This window comes from Centropristis striata, chromosome 24 (genome assembly GCF_030273125.1).
Source record: "Centropristis striata isolate RG_2023a ecotype Rhode Island chromosome 24, C.striata_1.0, whole genome shotgun sequence".
Taxonomy (NCBI): Eukaryota; Metazoa; Chordata; class Actinopteri; order Perciformes; family Serranidae; genus Centropristis; species Centropristis striata.
The window spans coordinates 8,217,656-8,230,319 of NC_081540.1; the positions used below are offsets into that span (position 1 = coordinate 8,217,656).

General features: G+C 42.3%; 1 protein-coding gene across 2 annotated transcripts in view; it reads left to right on the plus strand.

The window, feature by feature from the left end:
* LOC131963143 (lysine-specific demethylase 6A-like) overlaps positions 1-12,664 on the plus strand; it is a 40,819-nt gene that overhangs the window by 25,568 nt on the left and 2,587 nt on the right. For both annotated transcript variants that reach the window (XM_059328294.1, XM_059328295.1), the window contains 13 exons: positions 261-629; positions 1,882-2,777; positions 3,664-3,793; positions 4,190-4,295; positions 5,269-5,474; positions 5,579-5,640; positions 6,369-6,443; positions 6,538-6,686; positions 6,771-6,885; positions 8,376-8,563; positions 10,711-10,852; positions 10,933-11,059; positions 11,648-11,818. In XM_059328294.1, the coding sequence (XP_059184277.1) occupies positions 261-629; positions 1,882-2,777; positions 3,664-3,793; positions 4,190-4,295; positions 5,269-5,474; positions 5,579-5,640; positions 6,369-6,443; positions 6,538-6,686; positions 6,771-6,885; positions 8,376-8,563; positions 10,711-10,852; positions 10,933-11,059; positions 11,648-11,818 (2,736 nt within the window). The remainder of the gene's footprint in view (positions 1-260; positions 630-1,881; positions 2,778-3,663; positions 3,794-4,189; positions 4,296-5,268; positions 5,475-5,578; positions 5,641-6,368; positions 6,444-6,537; positions 6,687-6,770; positions 6,886-8,375; positions 8,564-10,710; positions 10,853-10,932; positions 11,060-11,647; positions 11,819-12,664) is intronic.

Genomic DNA, 12,664 nt, shown 5'->3' on the forward strand with positions numbered 1-12,664 from the left:
TTTAAAATAAGCTACTTTTACACATTTCTGTTTCCAGTCACACAGTATACGTCTCTTAGGGATTTAATGAGTTAAGGTGAAGCATAAAGCTGAATATGGGAGATTCTAGAAGATTTAAAGTGCTTGATACACGGGTGTCACCATGGGTTCTTATGGGTTAAAACTAAAACGAATGAAAAATCCAAAACTATTATAACCTTGGTATGTATTGTATCGCCAGAATCTTGCAGCTGTAATAATCGTCATCTTTTCATTTCCAGATGAGACAGAATGCCTCAGGAGGTCAGGTGCGCCCCTCGCTCCCAAACGGCCCCACCACCAACTCCCTCCCCTCCCCCAACCCCAGCCTCCACCCGACCCGGCCCCACCGGCCCCTGTACCCGCCTCAGCCACTGGCCAACGGGCCCGTGGGCCCCGGGCCACACGGACACTCAGACTCCCTCCCTGTGGGTGACAGTAGTAACAGTAGTAATAATCAGTCAGGGCCCACGGCCACAGGACCCAACGGAGACGTGCCTTACCTGCAACCTGCCGGCAGCGGCGACGCAGCACTGCTACCTCACACCTGCACAAGCACGCAAACACAGGACGCCACGCCGCGCCAGGCCCTGCACCTAAACTCCTCTCAGGTTAGACATCTCTTTTTGTTTCCTGCGACATAGCATCCACATCTGAAAATTAAAACTCCCTCTGGCAAGTTCTCTGTTGCTCAGCAAAGACATGGATATGGATATAATTCTGTTTTATCCTACTGACCTAGTTGGCTCTGTTGTAAAAACTCTGTCAGAAACCATTGAGAAAATCCATCAAGTGGTTTCATGAAACAGACTGTGAAATCCCTCCCACGAGACTACAGTGAATTAAAGTATGCAGGAATTCTTACGCACATCCCCAAAGTCTGGTACTGAGCCAAGATATGTACGCAGCACATGTAAGAAAAGAAAAGGGTTGGCCTCACAACTCGTAGTGCATGCTCTTCTAATGAAGTTACAGCACCTCAATCCACACAAGCATCACTAGTATATACCTGGGAAAACTTCAGAGTTCTAATTCTATGTCCTTTGCAACCAACATGTCATCTTGTCTGTAAGGCGGCTGAATCATGCTCCAAAGTTGACTTAGATAACTGATATAGCTGTTCTCCAAAGGGTCTGTTGACCTCAAAATATTTGAATGATAATGGGTTCTACGGTGAGTCTCCTCTTTAGAGACACTTTGGAGGCTGTTTGAGGCAAAAACCCAACAGTCGTCCTCATTCACCTGTGATGATGAGCATAGGAGCATTTCATTGTAGTACAAGCATTTTCCTCCACTGTTTAAAATGACCTGTGCTCGCCATCCAGTCTCCTAAAAGTGTAATTCTCAAATCAAAGCATGGATTGTTCCATTTGTGTTCCTCCAGGTCTTGGTGTCCTAATGTTGTAAATGGTAAATGGTAAATGGACCTGCACTTATATAGCGCTTTTCTAATCGCTTTGCGACCACTCAAAGCGCTTTACACTACAGACTGCGCTCATTCACCCATTCACACACACATTCATACTGGTGGCAGAGGCTACCATAAACGGTGCCACCTGCCACCATTGGGAATTCATTCACACACCGATGAACACAGCATCGGGAGCGATTTGGGGTTCAGTATCTTGCTCAAGGACACTTTGACATGTAGGCTGCGACGGTCAGGGATCGAACCACCAACCCTTCGCTTGGGGGCCAACCAATTCTACCAACTGAGCCACAGCCGCCCCATATTTCTGTATTTTGAAGGGGTTTTTGATCATTTTTATTCTCGAGCTTGGGGTTAATAATGACATTAAATAAAATCCCCTCTGCCTGTAGTTTCTGCTCTTCTTGTATAACACTTCTCTGTTTCTCCTGCAGGGGCTTCAGAAGGGGTGTGTTCCACAGGCGACAGGCTCCAGTAGTGAGGGGCCCCTCTCTCACCCCCAGACCCCCAACTCCATCGCCCCTGTGCACCCCAACAATCAGGTTGGACATTCCACTAACGCCCCATCGCCACGACCGCAGACCCACAACCACCTCCCCTCCCCTCCCTCCCTCCCGCCCTCCTCCTCTACCTCAGGTGGAGCAGCACCTGGTGCGTCCGCTACCAAAGATAGCAACACCGCAGCCGCCCTCGCCACGGCAGCCGCGTCCCTCGGCAATGGGGGCCCCGAGGGAAAGACCCCATCGCCGCGGCCATCGGCTGACGGCAAAACGGCACAGACGGACGGCCTGGCCAATCACGTACACTCGGGGGACGGCAAGGCGGCAGAAGGCGGCGAGAAGCCGAGCCTTAGCGCAGACAATCCTAGACTATCTGCCCTGCTGGCAGGGGGGAAGGGCCCCGGGGAGGGTGAGGGACCGTCACAAGGGACTGCATCCGCAGCAGCCGCCGCGTCCGAGTCCAACAAGAAAGTCAACAACATCCACCCGGCCGTCCTGCCCTCCACCCCCCACGCGCAGGGCAGCTCGGCCGCCTCATCGCCCATCTCTGCCATATCCACCGCCACGCCCTCCCCCAAATCCTCAGAACACACCCAAACAGGCGGCCACAGCCCCGCCGCCGCCGCCGCCACGTCGTCTTCTGCACCGGCCGTGAACGGTAACGGCAAAGGAGGTATCTCTGAGGACTCTCAAAGCCCGCTGAAGGCCGAGCCGCCCGCCGTCACCAGTCTCAAAGCTACGCCTCCACACGGACACAGCTCGTCCTCCTCATCCTCCTCGTCTTCTATATCCATCTACCCCAGCTCCACAGACGTGCTGAAGGCCTGCAGGTGAGACCGCTTTGTTTTTCTTTCTCATGGTGGCACAAAGTATCCGGCCGGCCCTTTTTATTTCTCTTGGCAGGAACGATGGTCTTGGCAACAGAATAATGGTGTTGACAAAGGCAAGATAACACACAGTCGAGCCATGACGGAGCTGTAAGACCTGCACTAGATTTATTCTTTCTTTTTTAAACATCCTGTTCACTTGAGGGTTTAAAAATCGAGGCTGGGGTGATGGTGAGAACAGGGCCGATGTTAGACACGTGTACTGATGGAAACACTCAGAAATTATGGTTATGGCATGAAGCATTTGAAACTGATAAATAAATACTGTGTACTGCTTGTTAAGTTGAATCGAAAGGATCAATATCTCATAAGCCTTATGTTGTGCTTGGTGCTTATTTTTGCCCTGCTATGTGTGTTATGATATTAGTTTGTGGGTTTATTTTATGTGACCGTTAAAATGATTTATATGAAATGGTGCAAATCAGAGCTGTATCAGTTGAACAGTGTGGTTTGTTTTGGAGATGTCTCCTCCCTGTGGAGTTTCACAGTAACTACAGAACCAAAGGCGAATAATTATGTAACAGTAAACAACACCGAAGGCTACTGGGCAGTCTTGTTGCCATGCAGATATTATTTAGCATAGATAATACAGCTAGATTCCTCCATTTGGTTGCACTTGTTTTATCAAATGGGAATAATTTTCCCCCTATTTTGCATATGATTGTTAAAATGTGGCATCACTCTGCATTATTCAGTTAAATAGACTGCAAAGAGGGACTATTAGTTGTCCGTGGTGTTATTTACTGTTGTGTTATTTCTCTGCCACATGATTTGTGATTTTGTGTGTCCCAACACGCCACTAAACGTTTCCTGCGTTGTGTTTCTGCAGGAATCTGGGGAGGAACGGTCTCTCCAACAGCAGTATCCTCCTCGACAAGTGCCCCCCACCCCGGCTGCCCCCTCCACCCTCACCAGCCCTGCCCAAAGACAAGCTCAACCCTCCCACACCCAGCATCTATGTAAGTGTCACCTAGAGGCCTGCAGGCCATTTTAGCCTGACTTAGCAATGTTTGGCAGCCGTTTTTAAGGTGTTGTTCATGAAAGAGCAATCCAATTTTTTACTTTTATATTATGTTCTGCTTTCCTTTATAGGTATTTTTCTTTACAGAAACGAGAAAAACTTGCATTTAACATTTTAATCTTCTATTTTATAACTAGTATAACATATTATTACCTTATTTATTTTATTTAAACCCCAAATTAACGCCATTAATTGCTTCAGCATACCTCTGACGGAAAGTGGAACACATCAGGTTTCCAGTACTATCCGGAGCTGTTTTATTAGCTCTATATTTCATGTTATGTTTTATTATATGCCATATCCTTTAACTTCCTGTTTCCTGTCTGTGGACCAGCTGGAGAACAAGAGGGATGCTTTCTTCCCGCCACTGCACCAGTTCTGCACAAACCCCTCCAACCCCGTCACTGTCATCAGAGGCCTGGCTGGAGCTCTCAAACTGGGTAAATGCTTCATTTACATTATGTATTATACACTCACTGGCCACTACATTGGCTACCTTGGTAGTACCAGGTTGCCGTCAGAACTGCCTTAATTCTTTGTGGCACAGATTGACTGAGATAGGCTCAGAGGTTTTGGTCCATATTAACATGAAAGCATCAGGCAGTTGCTGCAGATTTGTCTGCTGCATTTAAAAGGTGCTCTATTGGATTGAGATCTGGAGACTGTTGAGGCCAGTGGAGTACAGTGAACTTACTGTTGTGTTAAAGAAACCAGTTTGAGATGATTTGAGCTTTGAGACATGTCACGTTATCCTGCTGGAGGGATGGATCCCTTTCTTTCATGTCTTTTACGCCAAATTCTGACTCTACCATCTGAATGACGCAGTAAAGATCGTCTGGTCAGACCAGGCAACATTTTTTTTCTTCTGTTGTCTGATTTTGATGAGCCTGTGCAGACTCTAACCTCAGTATCCTGTTGTTAGCTGACAGGAGCGACACTAGGTGTGATCTTCTGCTTTAAGGTTGGACATGTTGTGTGTCAGAGATGCTCTTCTGCAGACCTTGGTTGTAGCGAGTGGTTATTTGAGTTACTGTTGCCTTTCTATCATCTCGAAGCATTCTGAACATTCTCCTCTGACCTCTGGCATCAACAAGGCATTTTGACTCACTGGATATTTTCTCTTTTTCGCACCACTCTCTGTAAACCCTAGAGATGGTTGTTAGATCAGCAGTTTGTGAAATACTCAGACCAACAACCATGCCACGTTAACATTCACTTAAATCACCTTTTTTCCTCATTCTGATGCTCGATTTGAACTCCAGCAGCTCGTCTTCACCATGTCTACATGTCTAAATGCATTGAGTTGCTGCCATGTGATTGGCTGATTAGATACCAGGGTTAACAAGCAGTTGAACAGGTGTCCCCGGCCGTCCGTGTTTTAATCCGTTGTGTCCCTGTTTGGTGTCCCTGCAGACTTGGGTCTGTTCTCCACAAAGACGTTGGTGGAGGCAAACCCGGAGCACCTGGTGGAGGTCTGGACCCAGCTCTCTCAGCCCGCTGATGAGAACTGGGACCCGACCGGCACCAAGAAAATGTGGCGCTGTGAAAGCGCCCGCGCCCACACCACCATCGCCAAATACGCCCAGTATCAGGCTGCTTCCTTCCAGGAGTCCCTACGGGTCAGTTCTGCTTCATCTCTGTCCTCAAACAGAACTTAGGACATAAAAGGATCCAAAAATGTTAATTAGCTGGTTTGCTTAATGTGTTTGCTGTTTGTCTTCAGGAGGAAAATGAGAAGAAGGCACTAAAGGAGCCCTCGGACACAGAGCCAGCGTCAGCAGAGAGGTACCTAATGTTCTTCTATGTATTAAGTTACCTTTTATTTAGCTTATTAGAAAGCTCAAGACTAGTATTGAATATGGTTATCGAGTCTCAAATGTGTCATCAGGAGGTAGTGACTAGGGGTGTGCCATATCGTATCGTTCACGATAATATCAGTATTATTTTATTTATGGTTAAAAAAAATGCATATCATGATATTGGCAACGTTCCTACTTCTTGATGTAATGGTTAAAGCTGTTTTAATCACAAAAAGCTACTTAGTCTCTGTCGCTAAACACATGCAGCTTTCAAAATAAGAGCACAGTGTGTTAACAGAATCCACCACAGAACTTACAAGAAGACTGTCAAAATAAGATGCCTTAAATAAAACATACAAGAACCTTTATTCTCCTTTACAAAATGTCATTAAAATATGCCCCCAGAACCCCTAAATGGTTATTTTTATTATTTACTCATACTCAAGAGTAATTTTTTTTGTATTTGGCAACTGTTGAGATTTGCACTTCAAACTACGTTTTAGATTTTTATTTATTTATACAGACTAAAAAAATCATATTTTCTATGTCTTTTTAAGTATTTCGTAATATCGTCAAGGATATCGTTATCGCAAAAATAGCCTGAAATATCGTGATATTCTTTTAGGGCCATATCGCCCACCCCTAGTAGTGACCACATTAAACATACTGTATGTGGCTCATTGTGAACTTTTTTTGGTGTTTGTGTGCTTTTAGTGTTGCACGCAAAAGACGGGGCCCCTTAAAGCACATCAAGTTCGGAACCAACATCGATGTGTCAGACGAAAGGAAGTGAGTACTGTGGATTTGAAACATTCATCCCCAAGCATTTCAACTTAAATATTTAATCTCACAATGACCGCTTGTCTCTGCCACTCTCCTCCAGGTGGAAGCAGCAACTCCAGGAGCTCAGTAAACTGCCGGCCTTCGCTCGAGTCGTCTCCGCCGGCAACCTGCTGAGCCACGTGGGCCACACCATCCTGGGCATGAACACCGTTCAGCTCTACATGAAGGTCCCCGGGAGCAGGATAGCAGGTTCATACACACACTCGTGCTCACTCTCTTTTGCATCAGTTTTGCGTAGATCAGTACACTGAAGAGGTTTTTTTTTGTCTCCAGGTCACCAGGAACACAATAACTTCTGTGCCGTCAACATCAACATCGGACCTGGAGACTGTGAATGGTTTGCTGTACCAGAGCCGTACTGGGGAGTGATGAGCAACTTCTGTGAAAAGTAAGATGGACTGTATGATATACACTACCGGTCAAAAGTTTTAGAACACCCCAATTTTTCCAGTTTTTTATTGAAATTCAAGCAGTTCACGTCAAATGAACAGCTTGAAAGGGTACAACGGTAAGTGGTGAACTGCCAGAGGTAAATAAAAAAAGGTAAGGTTAACCAAAACTGAAAAATAATGTCAGAATTATACAAGTACGGTAGGCCTTTTTCAGGGAACAAGAAATGGGTTAACAACTTAACTCTATGGAGACTTGGGCTATTTTGTCCATTTTTGAATTCTTTAGGTGTCTTTTTTTTTGTCATTTTGTTTCTTTTTTTAGTCATTTTGTGTCTTTTGGTGTCTTTTTTTGTCATTTTGTGTCTTTTTTTGGTCATTTTGTGTCTTTTTTTTAGTCCTTTAGTCCAACATAAAATGTGATTTTGAATCTTTTTTTTTACTTTCAAAACACTATCATGCTCAATAAAGAATTTTAAATGTTGCAAATGTGCATTCATTTCAGAGTACACTGAGACATTAAACTGCATAATTTTCAATTAAATTCTGGAAAAGTTGGTGTGTTCTAAAACTTTTGACCAGTAGTGTATATGTGATTAACACCCTCCTCCCTCAGTTCCTGTCTTCATCACAGTTGTGTTTCTCTTCCATCCCTCCATGCATTTTTCTTTAGTAGACTTGACTACTGTAACAGTGTCCTTGCAGGGCTTCCAAAAAAATCTATCAGACAGTTTCAGCTAATTCAGAACGCTGCTGCTCGAGTACTCACCAGGACCAAAAAATTGGATCACATCACCCCAGTTCTGAGGTCTTTACACTGGCTTCCTGTCACTCAAAGAATTGATTTCAAAATATTAATGTTGGTTTATAAAGCCCTAAATGGTCTAGGGCCAAAATATATTACCGATCTGCTGATACGTTATGATCCGTCCGGAGCCCTTAGGTCGTCTGGGACAGGTCTACTTACAGTCCCCAGAGTTAGGACTAAACAAGGAGAAGCAGCGTTAAGTTTTTATGCACCAAATCTCTGGAACAAACTCCCAGAGAACTTGAGGTCTGCTGCAACTCTCCGCTCTTTTAAATCAAGTCTGAAGACTTTTCTGTTTCCATTTTAACCTGTCATTTTTATTCCTTCGCTTTTAAATGTCTTCTAATGTGTTTTATGTATTTTAATCTTGCCCCTGTAAAGCACTTTGAATGGCCTTGTAATAATAATAATAATAATACATTTTATTTGTAATGCACTTTACATTACAGGAAATCTCAAAGTGCTACAGGTTAAAAGCATAACATTCTAATTATAAAAAGGATAAAAAAAGAAAAACAGCTAAAAACAGAAAACATACATACATAATCTAAAAACCATCTAGATGGGAGGAACCAAAGGTTTTGCTAAAAAGGAATGTTTTTAGTCCTTTTTTAAAAGTCTCTATGGACTGTGTGTCTGAATTGTGCTATATAAATAAACTTGCCTTGCCTTGCCCTCCAGAAACAACATTAACTTCCTGATGGGCTCGTGGTGGCCCAACCTGGAGGACCTGTACGAGGCCGACGTGCCCGTCTATCGGTTCATCCAGCGTCCTGGAGACCTGGTGTGGCTCAACACCGGCACCGTCCACTGGGTGCAGGCCATCGGCTGGTGCAACAACATCGCCTGGAACGTTGGACCTCTCACCGGTACGCCTGCCATTATGGGTTAAATCCATATTGAAATTAGAATCCATATCGATTCAACCTTCCTTCACGTAGATGCATGATCTTTAACTGCGTAGGTCTCGTGTGACTCTGCAGGCCGACATCACGCAAAATGAATATTTTGAATAATGCAGAGGGTTCCTCATGATTTACAGCATTAGTGAAAATCTATTTCATATACAAGAAAATTGGTAATTTGAAATGTATATAAACAATATCAGATTGAATCGGGACCTTGTCAATTCTAATTGGATCGATTAAAGAAAAAAAAAAAAAATGTATGTGGCAATTCCCAGCCCTGCACCTGTACTGAAGCTGTTTTAAGGCCTTTCTTTTCTGTTTTTTTTAAAAGCCAGCAATCTTCAAAATTGTGAACACATCATTATATGTGTAGAAGAATCCTCTTTGAAGGCATCAAAAAGATATTTTTTATTAAGGACATGTACATCACTATTTTATTTTATTATTATTATAATTATTCTATATTACTATTCTATTTTTTTATTAATCATTTTTATTAACGAATAAACAAAAAAAGAACAGTGGATTACTTATTAGGAGCCACAATATGAAAACAAGACACTAAAACACAATTCTAGACAACAAAGACTCAAACATATTTACAAATTAGACATAATGTACACACAAATAACATACAAAGAAGAATATAAAGGACATCCACCATCTGCAGGCCTACATCATGCAAAATAAATATTTTGAATAATGCAAAGGGTTCCTCATACGATTTACAGCATTAGTGATAATCTATTTCATGCACAAAAAAATTGGTAATGTATTTTAAATGTATGTAAACGATATCAGATCGAATCGGGACCTTGTCAATTCTAATTGGATCAATAAAAAAAAAATGTGTCAATTCCCAGCCCTGCACTTGTACTGAAGCTGTTTTAAGGCCTTTCTGTTCTGTTTTAACAGCCAGCAATCCTCAAAATTGTGAACACATCATTATATGTGTAGAAGAATCCTCTTTGAAGATATCAAAAAGAGATTTTTTTTTATTAGGGACATGTACAGCTGGAAAAGTTTGTAGATTTACCTGACAAAACTCCCATCCTTGTCTTCCAGAAATTATATCTAATATGGTGACCTTTACTGTGATGTTTCAAAAGCTTTTCAGCTGATTAGTGACCTTTTTAGCTGATAACTGAGCTGATTGCTGCAGCATTTTACTCCGTCTACAACAGATGCGTTTTACAGTTGTGTGTGATGGCATGAATGAACACCTCCACCTTAACCCTTGTGCTCCACTTCGAAAAAGTTGCTTTGATGAATAAAAAGTCTGCGTCCAAAAGCAGCCACTAAATTATACACTAATATAATTTTCCACTTTTTCTGAGCTAAATCTGTAAACCAAGTTAAGTCCTGATTGTCACCGCCAAATAATAATTTATTTTCAGAATTTTAACCCTTCAAATGCCAGTTTAAAGGGTTTACTGTATACTAAAGGGGGGGATTTCTTTTTTTACTGTCTGGCATATGTCATGGAGTGATTGAGAAAATGTCTCTATCTGGTGGACAAAAGTATAAACTACAATTTTCAAGCCAGGGCTCTGTATTGACAGTAAAATGCATGTGATGGCCGTTGGGGGAAAAAAATGTGGTTTTAACAAGTTTCAATGGGACATTTTTGTCCGTAATAGTGTCTGTATTCTGTATAAAAGCTTACACCCTGAGCTTTAACTGTATAGAATTTCCCTTTGTCCGAAAATTCACTAAGATAAAAAAAAAATTGTATATTCAACATCATAAAAATATCCAAAGAAACATCTGAAAGCTTAAACCCTTAGCTTTAGCATTAAATCATTTTCTGTTCCTAATGAGCATAAAAACTTTTCTAACACATCAATAAACAACAACAAAAAAATAATGAAGTCATGTCAGTAAATCGCTTGCATTTCATCATCATCTTGTTTTAAAAATGACTAGATCATCCAAAATGTTGCATCCAGTCTAAATGAGTTAAAAAAGCTAAAGTCATAGAATTAAAAAGCCAAAAATTATCCCGAGTATGCCACTGTTTCTGCTGTCCACATAATTTTTTTTCTATTTTTTTCGAATGTCTATTTCTTTACACCTGTTTGATACCTTCATGTCTTTTTTTTTTCCAGCCCACCAGTACAAACTGGCCGTGGAGCGTTACGAGTGGAATAAGCTCCAGAGCGTCAAGTCCATGGTTCCCATGGTGCACCTCTCCTGGAACATGGCTCGCAACATCAAAGTGTCCGACCACAAGCTGTTTGAGATGATCAAGTGAGTCTCCGAATCCCTCAGCAGTCTGTGTGCATATGATTACACGCTGGATTTGCTCTCACAGTGTCCTCTGGTCACAGGTACTGCTTGCTGCGGACGTTGAAGCAGTGCCAGTGGGTAAAGGAAGCTTTGGCGACGGCAGGCAAGGAAACGGTGCTGAGGCCGAGGACCAGGGACGAGCCAGCCCACTACTGCACCATCTGTGAGGTCAGTAAGCTGCAGGGAACATTTCAGCATCAGGGGTGTGAATTTTAACAGGATTTCACATTTGTGGAAGCAGACTCACACTTATTTCGAGTATAAAATAATTGCGCGTTCTAATCGACACTCTGTACTGTACATGCTGGATCAAATGTATTCTATCTATTTATTTATGAGTTAAGATTCAGTCTAAATGTCTAATAAAGTGTAAGGCTTCATCACGTGTGTGTGGTTGAATTCGGAGCGTGTGAGCAGCTGCTCCATTGACATTGAATTAAAGGCCGACTCGGTTTTTGTTAAAGCTAATTAATGGGCTCGCTAATGGATTTTATTTGAATGCAACGCTTTTGGCTGTTTAGCAGAAATGTGTCCACTTCCAATTAAATGTCTGCTGCCATTGTGCTGGAGAAATCTTTCTATTATTCACCGTCTGTGGAGCAGCTCCAGGATTTGTCTCGAGGTGACGTCATCGCTGCAGTCGGCTTGTTTAGTTTCATTCAGACTGAAGAATCGGAGCTCGGAGCTCTTTGATAGAAATGACATTGAAGCATTCATCGACACATGTGCGTCTGTCTGTGTGCGTCTGCTCTGCAGGTGGAGGTGTTCAACCTGCTGTTTGTGCGGCGGGAGCTCCTGTCCAAGAAGCAGTACGTGGTCCACTGTCAGGACTGTGCCAGGAAAGGCAGCGCCACACTCGACAACTTTGTGGTGCTGGAGCAGCACCGGATGGAGGACCTGATGCAGGTCTACGACCAGTTCACATTAGTAAGTCACCAAACTGACGGAGAGACGGACTCTAAGGTTCTTCTTTCAAAAGAGAAATGATGTGAATCAACCGAACTTGTTACGGGTTCATCTGAAATTTTTTTTTTTTTTTTAACCAATATTTTATTCATTTTTTAACATACACAAAACAGAGAACATACATGACAGAGGCAATTAAATACTTCACATAGGCTGAGTAATATATAGAAAGAGAGGCAAAAAATAAACTAAAATGAAATAAAAAACAAATAAAATAAAGATACAGGTAGAAGTAAACCAAACACAAGAATAGCACGACTATAATGGACCTTACAAGGAAAGTTCTAAGAGAGTTTACTGTTTTAACATTATACATGGAATGGGGACTGTACAGTCATATCAATAAAACAAAATCAACACTTGGGAAAGAGCATTAGGGAGATACAGAGAAGCAAGGGGGGCGCCAATCCACATCGCAGCGGCCTCTTCATCTGAAATTTTAAAAACAAAAAAATAGTGTCATCCTGTGTTATCTGATTATTTTAGAAAGATTTTGAAATGTGGCATTAAAGAAAATGCAAATTATGGACATTTCCATCAACTGGTTTACAGCGAATAAACAAAGCAGCATAAATATATTTTCTATAAGTCTTCAGGAATTAGATTCCATTAATCATCTTCTAATTGTTTTTCATGTCAGTCAGTGATCAGTCATATGAGTCAAATGTTCACGACGTCAGAACTTCTTTAAGACAAAAACCACCGCAACAGAGCATAAAAACTTTGCTTTTCTGAAAGTTTCATTAAATTGAGATTTATTGACGGAAAGGGACTATTGACACCAGCTGCTTTTAAACGGCCTTTAAC